The sequence below is a fragment of the Phocoena sinus genome, chromosome 8, assembly GCF_008692025.1.
Source record: "Phocoena sinus isolate mPhoSin1 chromosome 8, mPhoSin1.pri, whole genome shotgun sequence".
Lineage (NCBI taxonomy): Eukaryota > Metazoa > Chordata > Mammalia > Artiodactyla > Phocoenidae > Phocoena > Phocoena sinus.
This window is the reverse complement of record NC_045770.1, coordinates 67,861,205-67,885,092: the sequence shown is the minus strand read 5'-3', so window position 1 is coordinate 67,885,092 and position 23,888 is coordinate 67,861,205. Positions and strand designations below refer to the sequence as shown.

General features: G+C 36.4%; 1 protein-coding gene across 3 annotated transcripts in view; it reads right to left on the bottom strand.

Annotated features, from left to right (window-relative positions):
• Window positions 1-23,888, bottom strand: part of FAR1 (fatty acyl-CoA reductase 1) — an 80,843-nt gene that overhangs the window by 31,289 nt on the left and 25,666 nt on the right. For all 3 annotated transcript variants that reach the window (XM_032639667.1, XM_032639666.1, XM_032639665.1), the window contains 2 exons: window positions 16,348-16,543; window positions 5,847-6,022 (listed from right to left, as the gene is read on the bottom strand). In XM_032639667.1, the coding sequence (XP_032495558.1) occupies window positions 5,847-6,022; window positions 16,348-16,536 (365 nt within the window). In that variant the 5' untranslated portion in view covers window positions 16,537-16,543. The remainder of the gene's footprint in view (window positions 1-5,846; window positions 6,023-16,347; window positions 16,544-23,888) is intronic.

Below are 23,888 nucleotides of genomic sequence, written 5' to 3'. Positions count from 1 at the left end.
AATTTCTTCATCTGTAAAGGAGAATACGTAATGGAGACTAACTACTAAGATTTGTATAAAGTTAAATTAAACAAAACAGCTTGCAAGTATTCAGCATTATTCTTAACATAGTCCCAAAATAGGCATTCAATAAATATTACTTAAGGGGTGGATAGTTTTTGCTTTCTATTATACTTTTGTTTATAACTTACTTGAGGGGAAAAAAGTTGAAATACCCCAAACCAGTAATACTGTGAAAAAACTGGCAAAGTAATACACTGTTGGTGACACTATAAACTGATACAACTGATCCGAAAGAGACTAGGACAAAGTACCAGGAATTACAGAAATGACAGAGTTATTAATCTAGTTAACCCACTGAAATTAACTGAGAGGAAAAACTTGTTCTAACCGTAATTTTTCAAACAGAAAGAAATTAAGATTCCTTAAATTTGTTTCTTGGGTTTTTTGGTTGTGTTTTTGCTTTTGTGTTTTAATTGAAATATACTTGATTTACAACGTTGTGTTAGCTTCTGGTGTACAGCAAAGTGATTCAGTTATACATATATATTCTTCTTCATATTCTTTTCCATTATGGTTTATTACAGGATATTAAATATAGTTCCCAGTGTATACATTAGGACCTTGTTGTTTATCCATTCTATCTATAATAATTTGCATCCTCTAGTCCCTAACTCCCAATCCAACCCTCCCCTGCCCCTACCCCTTGGCAACCATAAGTCTGTTCTCTATGTCTGTGAGTCAGTTTGTTTTGTAGATAAGTTCATTTGTGTCATATTTTAGATTCTGCATATAAGTGATATCATATGGTATTTGTCTTTCTCTTTCTGACTTACTTCATGTAATATGATAATCTCTAGGTCCATCCATGTAGTTGCAAATGGCGTTATTTCATTCTTTTTCATGGTTGAGTAATATTTCTCTGTGTGTGTGTGTGTGTGTGTGTGTGTGTGTGTGTGTGTGTACACACACACACACACACACACACACACACACCCCACCACATCTTCCCTATCCATTCATCTGCTGATGGACATTTAGGTTGTTTCCATGTCTTGGCTATTGTAAATAGTGCTGCTATGGACACAGGGTTGCATATATCTTTTTGAATTATAGTTTTGTCCAGATATATGTGCCCGGGAGTGGGATTGCTGGACCATATGGCAACTCTATTTTTAGTTTTTGAGGAACCTGCATACTGTTCTCCATAGAAATTGGCTGCACCAATTTACATTCCCACCAACAGCGTAGGAGGGTTCCCTTTTCTCCACACCCTCAGAAAAATTCCCTATATTTGCTATACTAAGTGAACATGACATAAATTACAGTATAGTAACATGATGAAATAACATATCATGAAAATTATAACTATGAAAAAGTTAGAAATATGGAAATTGTTTCAATAAGTAAAATTACAAATTCTATGTTTACGTTTTATGGAAAACAACGTATTTTCAAAGAGAGACCACAAGAAAATTTTTTTTTTAAATAAAAATAGTTTTGAGTACTTTCTGAAATTCTTACATTTTCAGTATTTAAGAAGAAAAAAATCCAACTGTTCTTTTAAAAGGCCAGGATATGTCACAGATAGAATCTGGTCTACTTGACTGTAAAGTAGTTCTTTGATGCGTATCACATTTGCAAAACAGTGGGAATGGGGAGGGTACTGTTTTCGAAAAGGTATACAGAGAATATCCTGTTACAGGTTTCTGAGGACAGAACAACAAGTTCTGGGTCACTAGGAATAAGAAGTAATTCATGAGAGGAAAAACTCTTGGGACTTATTTTTTCTTTTAATTTAATATTATCTGAGAACCTATGAAAACACACTAAAAGGAAAAAAAATTTTTTTAATGGACTAATTGGGCTGGGATCTTAAAAACATGAGTGTATCTTTTTCCTTCCTTATCTCAACTGAGGGAGGAAAATCTGTTTAAATAGATATCCAGCAAAAAAGACGTTTCACAGAGAGGATACTGTCCACTAGACTATAAGGCAATGTGCTATTTTCTTTTGCATTTGCAAAACAATAGTGGTAGGGAGAGTGATGTTTTGGGAACAGAACACAAAGGATATTTTGTTACAGGTTCCTGAGGATGGTGACAGAATTTCTGGGTCACTGAAAATAAGGAATAACTTGAGAGAGGAAGCACTCCTGAGCTTTGCCTACTCACCTCTTCCCATCCATCCGCACCTGACAGCGCAAACCTGAAGGCATTTTGTGCCCATGTAAATAACTTAGTATCTCTGCCAGGCTAGTATCCTCATTGTTTTACTACCATCCAATTTGTACACCTTGAACTTTAGGCTGAGACCCTGAAATGTTAGATCTGAAAGCATTTAGCAGTACCAAACAAACATAAAGTTCTCACTATGTTTTGGTTATGGGTATTCATAAACGCATCTTATATAACACTGGCTTTTTGGGGGGAGAGCAAAAATGAACAAATCTTTGTAATTATGGTCTATCACTAATGTAGACATAGAAACCACTTTAATAAAGGAAAAAGCTCAACTTGAACTGCCAATAAATTTTCTTATTCACCTGTCTTCTATTGACATATTGGGTTGTTCAAAATCTATGCTGATAACACTTTTAAGACCTTAAACCAGAGATCATGCTTTGCTTGACAGACACCTGTGAGCTTATTAAAAATGCAGATTGCTGGCCCTCATCTTCAGACACTTTTTAATGTGTCTTAAATCACATTTTTTTTTTTTTTTTTGCGGTACACGGCCTCTCCCTGTTGTGGCCTCTCCCGTTGAGGAGCACAGGCTCCGGACGCGCAGGCTCAACGGTCATGGCTCACGGGCCCAGCCGCTCCGCGGCATGTGGGATCTTTCCGGACCAGAGCACGAACCCGTGTCCCCTGCATCGGCAGGTGAACTCTCAACCACTACGCCACCAGGGAAGCCCTTAAATCACATCTTATATAAGCTCCCCAGGCCATTCTGATCTCTTCCTCATCACTCCCTTCCCCACCTCTGAAAAAATACTACCTACATGAGATCTCATCACTATACTGCTGCTGATTTTTTTTTAACTTAATGAAGATATAGAAACAGATGTCTATTAAGGGGACAACTAATCAATCAGGGTAGGGGATCCGGTCGCTTGTAATTTAAATCACACCCTAGGCTCTTATTAAAAATGAGGATTCCTGGGTATTATCTCAAAACTAGAGGGTCTGAATTTGGCAAATACAGTCCAAGACTATGCATTTTTAACACATTTTCCAGTAATCCTTAAGATTCATAATACATTCTAAAGTTTGAGAATCCATGCCCTTAGGCTCAACAGTTTCTTGATCTTTTCTAAATCATCTATCTTTACTTCCACTGCTTTCTGAACACCTACTCTCATATTCATACCCCAAATTGCTCTAGCTCTAAAATCTCATACTATGAATTTTCCCCAGACCACACTACCTGTCCTCCCATTTCTGCCCTTAAGCCAGTTTTCTGTCCTCATCATGGTCTTTAGTCTCCTGATACTTCTTTACTCTCAAGTCCAATGGCCCTATTCTACCTTCTAAGAGATACCATACCTATGGTCAACTATTTAAGTAACTCCCTTTATTATCCTCAATATCACTCTCTCCTCAACTTTTGTATTTCTTTATAATTCCTAATCTTGATATCCATTTTTTCCCACTTCAAGATTTATAGACCACCGTATCTGAAAATAAATGAGCTCTGCCACCTCTCAACTCTCACAGCACTTTAATGTATGCTCTTCAGTAACTCCACATTTTCTATCCTATTTTATGGTTATTTAAGTATATTCCATTTCCTCTAATAGACAATATGGACTTTGCAAATAGGATCTGTGTACAATTTATTTTGATTTCTCCCAAAATACAGAGTATAATGTTGGGAGTAAAATCTGGATTTTCTTGTCCTGGCAGTAAAGGCTCTGAACCATTTTTTATTTGTGGGCTAACTTAAAAAGTGGCTATAAAGAATAATTGTTTAGTAAGTAGTTATTATATGTCAACCTACAGTATTTTAGAATGTTGTAGTATCACCACTTAGACATCAATATCAATTAATGACTAGGATTAGGTCATGCCCTGACAAGGAAGAGAAGAACAATAAATTTTCTTGTTCACCTGTCTACCTCCTTCCACTATGGCATCACTAGTGAAAGAAGAAAGAATAATAATAATAATAAAAAGATTTCCCTTTTGTTAATGGTAACTTTGCTTACCCTGAGTGGAGAAAGAAGAGAGAACATTCCCCAAAAGTATTACACTTTGGTTCTCCTCGTTACTTGGATGAGTTTCACCCTAATGAATGTTGCCTGTTTGTAAAACAATTTCCCCTCCAAAAGCATCTGATTTTCCCTTTGAGGACTATTCCATAATTATCAAGTATCTATATACCTTTTTCCTTGAAAACAGTTTCATAAGGCTATGTGAACTCTTTCTTTTGGTTATGAAAAAAATGAAAGCTAGAACTACAGGGAAAAATACCAGTTAGATGGACTACTTCATATTAAAAACCTACCTGTAACTGCACTATCCAAATATAATAACTGGCCAATATTAAAAGATATGTATATAAATACACATTTATGTACACACATATTTTATGAAAATGAGATTATACTATAGTTCTAATAAGATTCTTTTGTCACTTTTGAATCCTGAACACATAATTGCTGCATAAAAAGAACTAAAATGTAAATAAATTATTACCACCAGATAATAAAGGATAAAGTCAAGATTAGAACTAAGGTGTGTAATTCCAAAGCTCCCGCCCTCTCCATGATACAGTGCTGCCTCAGCTTCCTCAAGTATAAAATGGATTTGACCATTATATTACATTGGGTAACATTAAGCATGGAATGAAATAATGAGCGAGAAAACGCCCTGAAACTATAAAGCATTGTTAGAGGAATCTAAGGGACTATTATAGTGTCCTTACCTGCAATATAGGCAAAACTCACTGTAATGCTTTGGCACTGAACTGTCATGTTATATACACTGTCGATTAAGGTTTATACTTCTACACATAGACAATATGGGGGATAATCTCCAAACTCTTTACAATCAGAATTGAACTTAAAAACATTTTAAGAAGGCCTTCAAGCAATTATGAAACCTAAAGAAGTGTGCACCATTTTAATTGATCTAAGACCATACAATTAGATTAACATTATAAAACTGTATATAACATCAAAAAATGCTCTGAATTAAGCACCATTATTTGAAATGTGTATTTGTTAGATTTTTAAAAACATAGTGACCATTTAAAATGTTATTTTTTTCTTGAAATAGGGCATCTTGAAGGAAGTCCAAACCGTTTTTAAAGTAAACCTATATCCAATGTACCCTGCCCTTAACACAGATACCAAAGTTTTAAAACAAAAACAGGGTATGACTTCAATGTATAAGCCATTTCATCTTACTCTGCAAAACCTGAGCCTAACTTTTTAAAATTTTCAGATGAATATGTGTGAAGTAGACAAAGCTGCTGGGGTATACACTTCTGAAAGAATGGAGGGCAGAGGAAATAAACATTATTAGTTGTTAAGACTAATACTCCTACCCAAGGGAAACTTCTCTTTCTTCTACTCCACACTTCCCATTTCTTGCCTCCTCCCTGCCCCATATATAAATTTATGGCAACTTCTAATAAACATATACTAGCTATCCGATGTTGTTAAACTGTTAAGAAGAGAAAGAAAATTCTTTTAATACTCTGTAGGACACAGAATGCTACAATTAACAGAGAGCAAACATTTTCAAAACACTTTCAAATGACTTGACTAAAAAGTAGAATTCAAATTAGATCTTTTAACTGTGCTGCAGTTCAAATATCATATAAATACCTTTACTTACCTCAAGTTTTCATTAAACCTTACTGTAGCTGCACAGTGGAATATAATATTGGTAGACTCTATGATGATCTCTTTATCTTCTTCACTAAGAGCCAGTTTAGGTTGGGTGAGTTCACTGTTGACTGCTATAATTTTCTCCCTAAAATCTGGATTTTCATCTCTCAATCTGTCAAAAAGCTATCAAAGGGGAAAAACATTTTAGGGCAGTATTTTTCAACTTTCTAAAACCCATCATCACCACCTTTTCCTCCCCCAAGGATCACTATTTTTTAAATTTCCACTACGTGAATCCTAAGGTTGCTTAAATTGCTATCATTCTGCATGAAAAACACTCTATGGGGTCCACATTGTTATCCCCATTTTATAGATGAGGAATCTGAGACACAGAGAGGTTAAGTAACTTGCCAAAGGACACAGGGCTGGTAGCTTGCAGAGTTAAATTTTAACTGTCCATGCCTTTGTTGATTAGATTGTATTATCTCTCAGAATAGACATAAGCAGCACAGACATCAGAACAACGTTTAAAATGATCATCCAGGGACTTCCTGGTGGTGCAGCAGTTAATAATCCGCCTGCCAATGCAGGGCACACGGGTTCGATCCCTGGTCCGGGAAGATCCCACATACCGCGGAGCAACTAAGCCTGTGCATCACAACCACTGAGCCTGCACTCTAGAGCCCACGAGCCACAACTACTGAGCCTGTGTGCCACAACTACTGAGCCTGTGTGCCACAACTACTGAAGCCTGCGCACCTAGAGCCCGTGCTCTGCAACAAGAGAAGCCACCACAATGAAAAGGAGCCCCTGCTCTCCACAACTAGAGAAAGCCTGCATGCAGCAACGAAGACCCAACTCAGATAAAAATAAATAAATAACATTTTTTAAAAAATAAATAAAAAGATCATTCAGATCTCTAAAATCCAAACCTTAATTTATCACTTCATTTTATTTTGCTTTTAGTCTCTTTTAGTAGATTAAAATACCATTAATCATACTCTACCTAATATCTTAGGAAAATTTTAAAGGGGAAAACAAAGTAAGTATGTTAAAGGAAAAAAAATTTGGTAAGCAAATGTGAATATGAAGCTGGATAAACTTGAGAAATACATACAGGATTCTAACTTGAAAATAGAAAATTCAGTATTCCTTAAGTATACTCAAAGGAATAAATTTTTAACTGGAGAATCAGATCCCAAAATGGTTACAGTATAAAGGTACATTCAATTTTGAGTCAAATTTAATTTTTTATCGCAGATTTTATAGAGGAACACTGATGTCACCTCCAGATCACTGTTCTATTACACCCTGACTCTCCACTCCATTTAAAGTCCATATTTGTAGTTTAAGCAGAGATTCTGAAATCTGGGGAAAAAGTCTATAAAACATATATGGTACTCGCTTTCATCTTCCCAGGTGACTTCTAGTAAGTAACAGTCTTCCCCTCCACCACTGCTAGCTAGTGACTTCAATATTATTGTTTTTTTATATTAATTAATAAAACATTTACTAAGCATTTCAGATGAACTAAGTACCTTCTAGACACTGAGAAAACAAGAATTATGACCTTTGCCTCAGCCTATTTAGAGTCTAATAGGAAAAATTAGACAAGTAAACAGTTAAAATATAATGTTATAAGTAATAAAATAGGGATAATATAAGTGTTATGAGACTGTACAGGAGCAACATCTAGCCCTGCTAGTTGGGAAGGACCTGAGATTATAAAGTAGAAGAATAGTGTTTCAGGTAGAGAAAGTAGCATGTATAACCACCTAGAAGTAACAGAGCATTAATGTTTGGGAAATTTTAAAAACTCAGTAAGACTTGGCCAATGACTGGAAGAGGGATAAGGAATATAAACTCCACGTGGACAGGGACTAGGTCTATTTTGCTCAGAACAAAGGCCCTAGATAACAGAGTGCCTGGCAAGATAGTGACATGATAAACATTTGTTAAATGAATAAATTCATTAGATGGAAAACACTGGAAGAGAAAGAAGTACAGCTATGGAGATATGAGTTCAGTTTTGTGAATGCTGAGTATAAAGTGCCAATGAGAACACCCCAGAAGACTGGTCTAGTAGAGATAACTGGCTCTGTGGGTCCTGAGTTCAGGGAAGAAAGAGTCAGACTACTGATACAGATTTTATTAACCACCCAGGTAGCAGCAGTGATGAGCACCCAAGGTCCAGACTATATGAAGCTTTTTCCAAATCTAATTTAAAATACAACCTTTCACCTCACACAAAACAGAAGGTGCTGAGTAATTACCTAAATGGACCTAGTAAGAAGAGATCAAGGCCTAGGACAGAATTCTGAAGAATATTTAAGGGGCTAGCAGAGAAAAAGAAGCCTGAGGAATGACCAGAAAAGTACTTTTAACACACTGAATTCAGACTTTTTCATTCTCCCAGACTGCCAATGACCTTTAATTCCCCTTCATATCAGATATCTCCACCACTACCACCAATACATGATCACGCTGCTTCACAAGTTACATCTCAAATGTAATGCTCTTCCCTTCTTTAGCTACCATCTCTTTATTCAATACCATCTTTTCCAAAGTCTTTAACCCACTGGTACCCCAATTAGTTCCTACTTTATTAAGTCCACTAATGCCCTCTTTAATGTATTTTATTCCCTTTCCAGAATTTATTTCGTGGTCAACTATTTGCACTCCTTGCCAGCAATGAGGTTTACCTTCCCAGAGACATTCCTGTAAATCAGTGGTTCTCAAGTTGGGGCAATTTTAGCCCCCAGGGAACATTTGGTGATGTCTGAAGACATTTTTCTTTGTCAAAACTGGGATGGTGAGGAGAGGGAGCTGCTGGCATTCAGTGGGTAGAGGCCAGGAATGTTGACCACCCTACAATGCATAGGACAGCTCCCCATAACAAAGAATTATCTGGCCCAAAATGTGAATAGTGCTGAAGTTGAGAAATTCTGCTATAAGACAATGTCCCACTATAGTATATGCTCTATGCCTATGCTCTTTTATTCCTGTTGCAAAATCATAGAAGGCTCTACCTAAAGGTTTCTTAACAACTTTAAGTGTACATATTCACTGCTACCTCATATAAAAAGAACTCATTTTATTGGTTCACCAGAAATGCTATACATAAGTGGGAATGAATGGCCCTAGGAGTAAGTGGTGGGATGTGCCGGGGGGAATTAAAAGCGTAAGATAAAATGACAAAATTTTATAGAGTATTTTAGTCAAATATTTATTTAGACAAATACTTGGGGACAAGGCACTTTTATATTGAAAATAATGGCCATATGTTTAGACTAAACTATAAAAGTTCAATGAAATTTCAGGCTTTCAGTAGAAGATAATCATTTTCTTTACAAATCAGACTTACTGGTGAGGAAAAATTTTAGAAGCATTACCCTGGAGACCCCAGAGAAGATGCCCAACTCTTTCACATTTTACTTAGGTCCTCAATTCCAACCAAGACATCAGCTTCAATAACTGCTCCTATCCAATCTCTCTTAACACCTCTACACTCTCTCTTCCTTCCCTCTTCCCTCTTAAAAGCTCTCTAGACTGTAGGCTCCATTAAGGCAGGGACTCTTATTTATTCCTGAATTCAACCCCTTACATCAAGTCAAGTGCCCAGCACTGAGTACACACAATAAATGTTTTCTGAAAAATAAAAAATGAATAAGAAAAAATAACCTCTCATTAGGGGGAAGGAGGGTGTTGGGAAGGGAATTACAATATACCAATTACAAGTGGTTCATGATAAAATGCAAAGATGAGTAAACAAAGGGCAGAGATGGCAGCAAAACACACATGCAGGCATTATTACTTAAAATAGGCCTTGTGGTCTGATAGCCCCCTTGATGACTCCCTTCTCACAGGTTTTCAGGGAAGCAAAGAATTCCAAAAGGATGTGGCAAAAAATCAGAAAGAGAAAAAAGAAGAGAGACTAACATACACTATCTGAGTAGTTAAGAAGTTCAGGGATAACTTCTAAATTTTGGAGAAAGGATTTTACATCCTACAGTTAAATAAAAATAAAAGCAACATGTTAAGTATCTGCTGCATGATGTCAAAGAAAAGCTACTGTGACATGACAATTAGTTCTAATCCAAAGAACTATCACAAAGGTATACAAAGTTCATTCAAAGTAAAAAGTCTGCTTAGTTGCTATGTAAGGATTTGCTAATTTTTTTGTTTTTTCCAACAGGACTATAAGAATTTAGATAGACAAATGAGCATCATTCTCTTCCAAAAAAAAAAAATAATGCTATCATTGACATTTCTTTGGAGGGATATGCCTATAGAGTCAGAGTCCTTGCAAAACTGAGCTCACAGCTTTCTAATCACTTTTGTTTCTGACTCTAATTTTATTCTCTGAATCTTTACTGCCAAGCTTGGGTTCAAATTAATTTTGGATGTCTGCAAAAGTCAACTCTCTCCTTAAAGCATGAACATTTGCCCCTATTCAGTATATCCATTAGAATGTGCCAGTAGGCTGTCCCCACATGGTCTAAGCAACACTGTACACTCTTAATCAGCACCAGTTCGCAAAGTGTAGAAGATCCTAGGAGTCCCTGAGACCCCCACTTAGGGAGTTCACGAAGTCAAAACTATTTTCATAATAAAAGTAAAACATTATTTGCATTTTTCACTTTCATTCTCTCACAAGTATAGAGAGGAATTTTCCAAAGCTACAGGTGTAATGACATCATCACTCTCGATGGCTCATGGAATGTGTGCTTGTATGTATATTCTTTTACTTTAAAAATTTCCCAATTTTAAATGGGACCTAATGAAACTTAAAAGCTTTTGCACAGCAAAGGAAACCATAAACAAGACAAAAAGACAACCCTCAGAATGGGAGAAAATATTTGCAGATGAAGCAACTGACAAAGGATTAATTTCCAAAATTTACAAGCAGCTCATGCAACTCAATATCAAAAAAACAAACAACCCCATTGTAAAGCAATTATACCCCAATAAAGATGTTTAAAAAAAAAAACCAACCCAATCCAAAAATGGGCAGAAGACCTAAACAGACATTTCTCCAAAGAAGATACACAGATTGCCAACAAACACATGAAAGGATGAACAGCACTAATCATTAGAGAAATGCAAATCAAAACTACAATGAGGTATCACCTCACACCAGTCAGAATGGCCATCATCAAAAAATCTACAAACAATAAATGCTGGAGGGTATGGAGAAAAGGGAACCCTCTTGCACTGTTGGTGGGAATGTAAATTGATACAGCCACTATGAAGAACAGTACGGAGGTTCCTTAAAAAACTAAAAATAGAACTACCATATGACCTAGCAATCCCACTACTGGGCATATACCCTGAGAAAACCATAGTTCAAAAAGGGTCATGTACCACAATGCTCACTGCAGCTCTATTTACAATAGCCAGGACATGGAAGCAACCTAAGTGTCCATCAACAGATGAATGGATAAAGAATTGGCACATATATACAATGGAATATTACTCAGCCATAAAAAGAAACAAAATTGAGTTATTTGTAGTGAGGTGGAAGGACACAGAGACTGTCATATAGAGTGAAGTAAGTCAGAAAGAGAAAAATAAATACCATATGCTAACACATATATATGGAATCTAAAAAAAGGATCTGAAGAACCTAGGGGCAGGACAGGAATAAAGACGCAGACGTAGAGAATGGACTTGAGGACACAGGGAGGGGGAAGGGTAAGCTGGGACAAAGTGAGAGAGTGGCATGGACTTACATATACTAACAAAGGTAAAACAGATAACTAGTGGGAAGCAGCCCATAGCACAGGGAGATCAGCTTGGTGCTTTGTGACCACCTAGAGGGGTGGGATAGGGAGGGTGGTAGGGAGACGCAAGAAGGAGGAGATACAGGGATATATGTATATGTATAGCTGATTCACTTTGTTATAAAGCATTAACTTAACACACCATTGTAAAGCAATTATACTCCAATAAAGATGTTAAAAAAAAAGAAGAGAGGAAACTAGAAGAGGAATACAGCATAAAGCTTACTTTGATAAATCTATACATAGAAAAAGATGGATGAAGAGCTGAACTCGGGAAGCATAGATCATACCTACAGTGTGAATACCCGACTGTTTGGAAAATTGTTCTTTTTAAATAACTCTCAGCACTCGATGAATGATCTAGCAATCCAGTATAAAATAAATCAATATTAATATTAATATTGCACTACAATTATCATAAGTACTAAATCACTATCATTGCTATTACTGCTTCTATCATGTTTTGAGTTTTTACTATGGCCCAGGCTTTGTGCAAAATGTTTTAAATAGCAGTATCTTATTTGAATGAATCATTCAACATGTATTTAACACGTGGTCTGTGTAAGGTATTGTTAAAGTCTCAAAACTTTACAAAGAGGTGTTACAGACTGAAAAAAAAAATTCTCAATTTTAATCTCTACTACGATAATACATCAGTAAGATATTTGAAATAAAACCTCACAAAAGCAAAATCTCTTTGAAGTCCTCAATAATTTTTAAGAGTGTAAAGGGGTCCAGAGGTCAAAAGTTTTTGAGAATCACTGCCTTAAATAAATAGAATCTTTCAACCTATTTGGATGATATGAAAAAATACAGCCATAAGGTAATAATATCAGTCTGCAATACACTGCAGTCAATATACATTATCAAATAATTTGCTCAAGAGTTTTAATTAAAAGTCACTTGGAAAAAGCTATAAATTATATCACGTTTTTAAAAAAGTCCTTACACTAGGCTACCAAATACTTTTAATTTTAAAATGATATTGAATACAGTTTAGTTGATCTTCCCAGTTCTCAGGAAAAACTGAAAATGACCTTTGTACCTACCACACTTTAAGATGGCAAATTCTTCAAGCATAGTTATTATGTAGCTAGATTTTATGGTAGTAAATACTGAAATATTAACTCACATCTTTTTTTTATTGTCTCTAAAGAATTTAGAAACAATAATGAAAATGACTAAAACTTGTCTTTTTGTGTGTGTGTGTGTGTGTGTGTGGCCATTCCTTCTGGCACCCAGGATCTTAGTTCCCCGACTAGGGATCAAACCCATGCCCCCTCCAGTGGAAGCAAAGAGTCTTAACCAATGGATCGCCAGGGAAGTCCCTTGTGTTTTTTTTTAATTGAGATAACTAACACTGGTTTATAACATCATATAAGTTCCACGATTAGGACATTATATTTTGACTCCTATATACACTACTGCGTGCTCACCAAGAAAAGTTTAGTTTCCATCTGTCACCATACAGTTGACCCCCTTTACCCATTTCACCCTACCCCCAACCCCTTCCTCTCTGGTAATCACTACTCTGTTCTCTGTTTTCACATTTAACCCACATCTTACTTCTAAAAATAAGTACATAGAAAGTTCATGTGATAATTCCTTAATCTAAGAGTTTAAAGTTAACACTTGCTACATTTTTCTCATGTGTAAGTATAAATATTTGTTTGAAACCCTCTTCCTCAAGTTAAACAAGCAAAAATTTAAAAGAATAATTAACAATTTCGATTTTTGATATTTTAATAATTAACAATTAATTAACAATAAAAGAATAATTAACAATTTTGATTTTCGATATTTTAAAAGGCAAAAACCTCACTTGGGTAGAGGAGAGTGTTAGTAGGAATACTCCAGCACTTAGTATTTACTTTACATGTCTTATACAGAGTCCAGTAAAGCAAACACCACAGCTTGCTCTGACACTCTTCCAACCTACCAAGCAGTTCTCAGAGCCTTTGCCCGTGCTGTTCTCTCTACCTTTAACACTCTTCCTCCACGTACCACATGGATTCTTCCTCACTTCATCATTCAGGTCTCTGACCAAACGTCACCTCAGAGAACTTTTTCTGACCATCGTATCTAAAGCAGCACCTCCATCACTTTCAATCCCCCTTTTCTGCTTTACTTTTGAACAGCACGTGCCACTATTCAACATGTTATATAGTTGTTAACTTGTCTCCCTAACTAGAATGTAAATTCCAAATGCTGGGATTTTGTTTTCTTCATTGCCGTATCTCTAGTAACCTGAACAGCTTCTAGTATGTAGCAGGACTCACATCTTTGCGGAAGGGAGGGCAAATGGGAAGAACATAAGTGCACGAGAGTTTGGGGCAATGGGAAGAACGTTACTAGAGTATAACTACCCTTGTGAGCTATACTGTCACTGAGTAGCCCTCAAAGAAGTAGATTTGTTTTAAAAAGTAATTCAGAGAAAAGAAGTTTTTCTAGTTGAAATAAAGATTATTTAAAGTTTTCATGTGGGGACAAACTCAATAAACAGTGGGACAAAAGTAAATATTATTTTTATTCTTTAATGCCCTATTAATAGTTTCAAACAATTTATTTTTAAAAGTAAAAACAAATATTAATTTACATCACTGTTAAAACCCTGTAGGTCTAGGATTACCTCTTAATGGGGAGGAGGGGGAATACAAACAAGAAAAACGTGGATGCTTCACAAAAGAGAAGTTTATCTTTCTGAACCAAAATTATATTTGAATGGAAATCATTCTCAAACAACGTAACATCTTAGTAAAGAAAACATTCTAAATATAGTTTAACCTTTTCTTAATTTATCCTAAGTCACTGTAGTGAATATTAGTGATTGTATTTTATTATAACTCTGTAATGTTAAGAAAATTAAAAGTTATATTTAAACCCTCCCACACTTCTGTACAGGTCTTATTGTGTACCTTCTCTTTTTCTCTTGATTCTTTTTCTGTTATCATACTTTACCACTCCTAGGAGATAAGCTTCCCACTACTGCCCTAACCCATAAACTGACTCTTATTCCTTCTGATGTTAACCTCTGTTATTCGCTGCCCTTCATGCACTTCTCTTTTGCTTTTGTCATCTTCTCTTTTAATTTTTGTAAACTTGGGCACCAAGCCTTTTGCCATTGGCTTAGGGAAATTAAGCTATTTTTACTCAGTGTGTACCAGCTACAACATACAACTAGTAAGGTATCCAACTCTCAAGATTACTTTTTCCATTTTATCACAAAGCGTTCCATCATCTTTGCCTTACTTTCTTATCTATTGGGGAAGTAATGTTATAAAGTAGAAAGGGATTTGTTATCAAGTCATCTGCATTATATCCGACATCTATTAGCTACACAACTTCAGATAAAATAACCACCTCTGAGACTCATTGTCCATATTTGTAAAATGGGATATATCAACATCTGTCCCTACCAGAGCGTGAGCTCTGGTTTCAATCGTTCACAGACATTGGCTCTAACACTAACTATATGACCTTGTAGAATGGGAATAAGACCAGTACCTACCTTGAAGAGTTCCTGTGATAATTAAATACATATAAGGTGCTTTGCACACAGTGCCTGGCACAACTTAAGCACTCAATAAATGTCAGCCACTATTAACTATGGATTTCTACTGAAAGATCAAAACAGGCTGGAATACAAATCATGTCTAATAAATTACTTATTAACTCTAGAGAATTGTTAATCTGTAAGTAATCAACGTATCTTTTGATACTTTGCAGCAATTCTTTCACTGCTCAGAGTAACTCAGAGGTTTCTAGTTTTGGTCTTTTTTGTTTTTTTTATACATAAGTCACAGCTGCCCTAGAAGGTTAAAAGGTATCAGATACCCACCTAATAACTAAAAAATTACATAGCTACTATACCAAACTTACTAACAATGAATGTCAGATAAATTCTAAAGCCTATAACTGTGAAATAATTTTACTCCAGTTCATTTCCATTTTTTTCTTAGCCATATTTTACTAAAGGTTCAAATATATGACATACTCTTGTATTCTATATAACCCCTGTCACCATGTTCTTATTTGTCAAATGGGAATATGTGACTTTGCTACTTCCTAATACTTTTGTGAGGAGCAATTAGTGCTTACAAATTTTTAACTGTTATCAAAGCACTGTCTCACAGCATAGTAGCAGTTAGAAACTAACTCATTATTATCATTCTGAAACTATTTAAACATCTAGTAATTACAAATAATCTGCCTCAAATATTCTAAAAACACATTAAACCTTTACCATAAAGGTAATTTCGAACTTGTTATATAATTTTGTTCATCATAGAAGAAAGCTTTTTTCTCCTACCGATCACAAGTCATATTCAGTTTACTGCCATTCTTTTTTTTTTTTCTTTTTTTTTTTTTTTTTTTTGCGGTACGCGGGCCTCTCAGTGTTGGGGCCTCTCCCGTTGCGGAGCATAGGCTCCGGACGCACAGGCTCTGGATGCACAGGCTCAGCGGCCATGGCTCACGGGCCCAGCCGCTCCGCGGCATGTGGGATCTTCCCAGACCGGGGCACGAACCCGTGTCCCCTGCATCGGCAGGCGGACTCTCAACCACTGCGCCACCAGGGAAGCCCCACTGCCATTCTTATAGAGTTTTTTTTTTACCAATTTTTTTCAGGATACTTAGGAAATATACTAAGCTGTTGATGATTACAATAATTACATGCACAAACACACACTTTTTTCTCTCTTCCAAATGATCATTTTCCATACTTACCTTGCCACTAATGACTTCTTCTACTCGTTCCTGGGGTGTCTGTCCAGCTTTCTGCCTCACCAAAACATACACTGAATTCACCTTAGGACAAGACCTCAGCAACTTTTCCAGAAGTACCTTCCCTAGGAAACCAGTAGCTCCAGTGAGGAGGACATTCTTGCCTTCATAGTATTCTGGGATTGAAACCATTCTGATCCTAAGGAAAATATGACAAATAGGCATCACTTCAAAGATTTATGTTCATTGTTACATACTGAAAATCTCTTGGTATTCAAATAAGTATTTTCAAGGACAGGCAAAAATCAAAGTTCAACGTTAACACAAAAGGGGACATTAACGTTTGGCTCATTGTAGTAAGGTGGAAAGTACAGTGAACTGCAACACTGGCTTCTAATCCCTGTTTTTACCTGGACCACCTCAGACAAGTCACTCACCTTCTCTGGGCCTGGGTTTCTTTAGTACAGTTTGTACCAAGTGACCTCTAAAAATTCCTTCAGCAATAAGAATCCAAATCTTCACTTAAACCTCAGTTAAACCCCAAACATGAATAAGTGGTGTTTCTCTGTCTCCAAAAGTATTTATAACACCAAATAGAGGTCAGCAGCAAGACTCAATTGCCTAGCTTGTATAACATGGTGAGGTGTCATATTCACCTATCATCACCAGTTGAAACAAGAGGTAACACCAAGTCCTTTCTTTTACATGTCTGTAGTGACAATATATTCAAAAGGTACTTAAACCTCCCTTTTAGTAAGAAATATAGTAAGGAATATATAGACTGACTTATCCTCCCTACCCAAATTCTACTGAAACAGCAGAAAAGAGAGTATACTAATAGAATGAACACACAAAAGAACCATGATGAGTGGAAAAAATGAGATGCAGAAGGACTCATGCAGTATGTCACTATTCAAGGCTCAAACACATTCAAAATGATGCTACTTACTGTTTAGAAATGCATATACATGATAATATTAATAAATTCATTAGAGAGAGTATAATACAATCAGAAAAGAGAATAAGAAGCTTCAATTGTATTTATGTTTTGTTTAAGCTAAGGAGTAGATACCTGTACTTTATATCTACATTTTTCACAATTATAAAAAATTAAATTCATAACAATCTGAAAACCCATTAACAAGCAAAAAGAAAAGAAGGAAGAAAGGTAGGAAGGAAGGCAAGAAAAAAGAATTTCCACAAGAAACAGATGAGACTAAACTGATAGAGAAGCCATAGCATAAGAAATAACAACCTAAGCAAAAAAAACATAGGAAAGCACCCTAAGGAGGCAAGAGCTGTCCCAACCCCCTAAATAGAAAACACCAAGTTCAGGATCAAGAAGCTGAATAAAAGCTTAGGGAAATTAAGGTACCTAAAGGTTGCTCACAGAACAGCAAAGCCACTCCTGACAGTCTTACTTCCTGTATAAACTTTGGCTCCCAGGCTTAGTATCCAGATCTGCTGAGAACATCCAGCATGGCTGCTAAGGACAAAAGAGAAGTAGGGCTAAGTTTGAGGTTGTTCTGTACATCCACAAATGGAGGTGGGGCACTGGGAGAAAGGAAAGAAAAACAACCAAAAGAAGAAAAGTCTTCAGAGCACTTGTGCCCCAGAAATAAATTTTAGGTCCTCAGATTATCTGGCTGCTGCTGACCCTTAAAACAAACTCATACAGAGCTCGCAGTAATTCCACTTGGAGAAAAGATCTCTTGGAAAATCAGGCTTCAGAAAACTGAGAGGAAGGCAGTATCAGCTACCAAAACCAATCATACTAGTCCTTCATAAATATGGATAACTAAGGATCATCAGATATTTAAGAAATATCTACAAAATTAAGAAGGACCAAAATGAAAAGCAACAGAACCAACCACGAAGAAAACTAAGGTAATGAAAAATTTACAGGAAATTTAAATTCTAATAAATACCCTCCAAGTCATTCACAAGAATATTGCATCCATCGAGTAAACTACTATGAAAAAGGAACAGAGAAGAAGAAACCATTGGAGACGGAGCTCTGCCCACCACAGCAACAGCCAGCTCTACCCACCACCAGTCCCTCCTATCAGGAAACTTGCACAAGCCTCTTAGATAGCCTCATCCACCAGAAGGCAGACAGCAGAAGCAAGAAGAACTACAATCCTGCAGCCTGTGGAACAAAAACCACATTCACAGAAAGACAAGATGAAAAGGCAGAGTGCTATGCACCAGATGAAGGAACAAGATAAAACCCCAGAAAAGCAACTAAATGAAGTGGAGATAGGCAACCTTCCAGAAAAAGAAATCAGAATAATGATAGTGAAGATGATCCAGGACCTCACAAAAAGAATGGAGGCAAAGATCAAGAAGATGCAAGAAATGTTTAACAAAGACCTAGAAGAATTAAAGAACAAACAGAGATGAACAACACAATAACTGAAATGGAAAATACACTAGAAAGAATCAATAGCAGAATAACTGAGGCAGAAGAACGGATGAGCGACCTGGAAGGCAGAATGGTGGAATTCACTGCTGTGGAACAGAATAAAGAAAAAAGAATGAAAAGAAATGAAGACAGCCTAAGAGACCTCTGGGACATTAAACACAACAACATTGGCATTATAGGAGTCCCAGAAGGAGAAGAGAGAGAGAAATGACCTGAGAAAATATTTGAAAAGATTATACACGAAAACTTCCCTAACATGGGAAGGGAAATAGCCACCCAAGTCCAGGAAGCACAGATAGTCCCATACAGGATAAACCCAAGAGAAACACACTGAGACACACAGTAATCAAACTGGCAAAAATTAAAGACAAAAACAAATTATTGAAAGCAGCAAGGGAAAAACGACATAACATACAAGGGAACTCCCATAAGGTTAACAGCTGATCTCTCAGCAGAAACTCTACAAGCCAGAAGGGAATGGCATGGCATATTTAAAGTGACGAAAGGGAAGAACCTGCAACCAAGATTACTCTACATGGCAAGGATTTCATTCAGATTCGAAGGAGAAATCAAAAGCTTTACAGACAAGCAAAAGCTAAGAGAATTCAGCACCACCAAACCAGCTCTACAACAAATGCTAAAGGAACTTCTCTAAGTGGGAAACACAAGAGAAGAAAAGTACCAACAAAAACAAACCCAAAACAATTAAGAAAATGGTAATAGGAACGTACATATTGATAATTACCTTAAATGTGAATGGATTAAATACTCCAACCAAAAGACACAGGCTTGCTGAATGGATACAAAAACAAGACCCATATATATGCTGTCTACAAGAGACCAACTTCAGACCTAGGAACACATATGGACTGAAAGTGAGGGGATGGAAAAAGATATTCCATGCAAATAGAAATCAAAAGAAAGCTGGAGTGGCAAAACTATATCAGACAAAATAGACTTTAAAATAAAGAATGTTACAGGACACAAGGAAGGACACTACATAAGGATCAAGGGATCAATCCAAGAAGAAAACATAACAATTATAAATATATATGCACCCAACATAGGAGCACCTTAATACATAAGGCAACTGCTAACAGCTATAAAAGAATAAATCGGGGCTTTCCTGGTGGTGCAGTGGTTGAGAGTCTGCCTGGCGACGCAGGGGACATGGGTTTCTGCCCCAGTCCGGGAAGATCCCACATGCCGCAGAGCGGCTGGGCCCGTGAGCCATGGTCGCTGAGCCTGCGCGTCTGGAGCCTGTGCTCCGCAACGGGAGAGGCCACAACAGTGAGAGGCCCACATACCACCAAAACAAAACAAAACAATAAATCAACAATAACACAGTAATACTGGGGGACTTTAACACCTCACTTACATCAATGGACAGATCACCCAAACAGAAAATTAATAAGGGAACATAAGCTTTAAATGACACAATAGACCAGATAGAATTAATTGATATCTATAGGACATTCCACCCCAAAACAGTAGATTACACTTTCTTCTCAAGTGCGCATGGAACGTTCTCCAGGATAGATCATGTCTTGGGCCACAAATCAAGACTCAGTAAATTTAAGAAAATCCAAATCATATCAAGCATCTTTTCTGACCACAACGCTATGGGATTAGAAAGCAATTACAGGGAAAAAAACGTAAAACACACAAACACATGGATTGTTCATATTTTGACAAAATAATATGTTACAAAAAAACCAAGAGATCACTAAAGAAATCAAAGAGGAAATCAAAAAGTACCTAGAGACAAAAGACAATGAAAACACAACGATCCAAAACCTATGGGATGCAGCAGAAGCAGTTCTAAGAGGGATGTTTATAGTAATAAAAGCCTACCTCAAGAAAAAAGAAAAAAATATCAAATAAACAATCTAACCTTATGCCTAAAGGAACTAGAGAAAGAAGAAAAAACAAAACCCAAAGTTAGCAGAAGGAAAGAAATTATAAAGATCAGAGAAGAAATAGAAACAAAGAAGACAATAGCAAAGATCAACAAAACTAAAAGCTGGTTCTTTGAGAAGATAAAATTGATAAACCATTAGCCAGACTCATCAAGAAAAAGAAGGAGAGCACTCAAAGCAATAAAATTAGAAATGAAAAAGGAGAAGTTACAACAGATACCGCAGAAGTACAAAGCATCCTAAGACACTACTACCAACAACTCTATGCCAATAAAATGGACAACCTGGAAGAAATGGACAAACCCTTAGAAAGCTATAACCTTTCAAGACTGAACCAGGAAGAAATAGAAAATATGAACAGACCAATCACAAGCACTGAAATTGAAACTGTGATTAAAAATCTTCCAACAAACAAAACTCCAGGACCAGATGGCTTCACAGGTGAATTCTACCAAACATTTAGAGAAGAGCTACCACCCATCCTTCTCAAACTCTTCCAAAAAACTGCAGAGGAAGAAACATGCCCAAACTCATTCTAAGAGGCCACCATCACCCTGATACCAAAACCAGACAAAGATACTACAAAAAAAGAAAATTACACACCAATATCACTGATGAATAAAGATGCAAAAATCCTCAACAAAATGCTAGCAAACAGAATGCAACAACACATTAAAAGGATCATACACCATGATCAAGTGGGATTTATCCCAGGTATGCAAGGATTCTTCAATATATGCAAATCAATCAATGTGATACACCATATTAACAAATTGAAGAATAAAAACCATATGATCATCTCAATAGATGTAGAAAAAGCTTTTAACAAAATTCAACACATATTTATGATAAACTCTCCAGAAGTAGGCACAGAGGGAACCTACCTCAACATAAACAGGCCATATACAACAAACCCACAGCAAACATCATTCTCAATGGTGGAAAACTGAAAGCATTTCCTCTAAGATCAGGAACAAGACAAGGATGTCCACTCTCACCACTATTATTCAACATAGTCTTGGAAGTCCTAGCCACGGCAATCAGAGAAGAAAAAGAAATAAAAGGAATACAAATTGGAAAAGAAGAAGTAAAACTGTCACTGTTTGCAGATGACATGATACTATACATACAGAATCCTAAAGATGCCACCAGAAATACAATACATACAGAATCCTAAAGATGCCACCAAAAAACTACTAGAGCTAATCAGTGAATCTGGTCAAGTTGCAGGATACAAAATTAATGCACAGAAATCTCTTGCATTCCTATATGCTAATGATGAAAAATCTGAAAGAGAAATTAAGGAAACACTCCCATTTACCACTGCAACAAAAATAATAAAATACCTAGGAATAAACCTACCTAGGGAGACAGAAGACCTGTATGCAGAAAACAATATGACACTGATGAATGAAATTAATGATACAAACAGATGGAGAGATGTTTAACATGTTCTTGGATTGGAAGAATCAATATTGTGAAAATGACTATATTACCCAAAGCAATCTACAGATTCAATGCAATCCCTATCAAATTACCAATGGCATTTTTTACATAACTGGAACAACAAATCTTAAAATTTGTATGGAGACACAAAAGACCCCAAATAGCCAAAGCAATCTTGAGGGAGAAAAACGGAGCTGGAGGAATCAGACTCCCTGACTTCAGACTATACTACAAAGCTACAGTAATCAAGACAATATGATGGTACTGGCACAAAAAGAGAAATATAGATCAATAGAACAGGACAGAAAGCCCAGAGATAAACCCACACACCTATGGTCAACTAATCTATGACAAAGGAGGCAAGGATATACAATGGAGAAAAGACAGTCTCTTCAACAAGTGGTGCTGGGAAAACTGGACAGCTACATGTAAAAGAATGAAATTAGAACACTCCCTAACACCATACACAAAAATAAACTCAAAATGGATTAGAGACCTAAATGTAAGGCCAGACACTATAAAACGCTTAGAGGAAAACATAGGAAGAACACTCTTTGACATAAATCACAGCAAGACGTTTTTTGATCCACCTCTTAGAGTAATGGAAATAAAAGCAAAAATAAACAAACGGGACCTAATGAAACCTAAAAGCTTTTGCAAAGCAAGGGAAACTACAAACAAGATGAAAAGACAACCCTCAGAATGGGAGAAAATATTTGCAAATGAATCAACGGACAAAGGGTTAATCTCCAAAATATATAAACAGCTTGTGCAGCTCAATATTAAAAAAACAAACAACCCAATCCAAAAATGGGCAGAAGACCTAAATTGACATTTCTGCAAAGAAGACATACAGATGGCCAAGAAGAACATGAAAAGTGGTTCTACGTCACTAATTATTAGAGAAATGCAAATCAAAAGTACAATGAGGTATCACCTCACACCAGTTAGAAGGGGCATCATCAGAAAATCTACAAACAAGAAATGCTGGAGAGGGTGTGGAGAAAAGGGAACCCTCTTGCACTGTTGGTAGGAATGTAAATTGATACTGCCACTATGGAGAACAGTATGGAGGTTCCTTAAAAAACTAAAAATAGAATTACCATATGACCCAGCAATCCCACTACTGGGCATATACTCAGAGAAAACCATAATTCAAAAAGACACATGCACATCAATGTTCACTGCAACACTGTTTACTATCGCCAGGTCATGGAAGCAACCTAAATGCCCATCGAGAGACAAATGGGTAAAGAAGATGTGGTACATACATACAGTGGAATATTACTCAGCCATTAAAAGGAAAGAAATTGGGTCATCTTAGAGACATGGATGAATCTAGAGACTGTCATGCAGAGTGAAGTAAGTCAGGAAAAGAAAAACAAATATCGTATATTAACACATATATGTGGAACCTATAAAAATGGTACAGATGAACCAGTTTGCAGGGCAGAAATTGAGACACAGCTGTAGAGAACAAACATATGGACACCAAGGGTGGAAAGTGGCGGGGGGTGGGGGTGGGGTGATGAACTGGGAGATTGGGATTGACATATATACACTAATATGTAATAAATGGATAACTAATAAGAACCTGCTGTATAAAAAAATAAAATTTAAAAATTTTAAAAAAGCATTGGAAATCAGAAATGCAAATGTACGCAGAAAATTCAGTCAATATATAAGTAAATTATTAGAATTACCAAGTGAATATGAGAACTAGATACAAGGTTTATACAGAAAAAAAAACCACC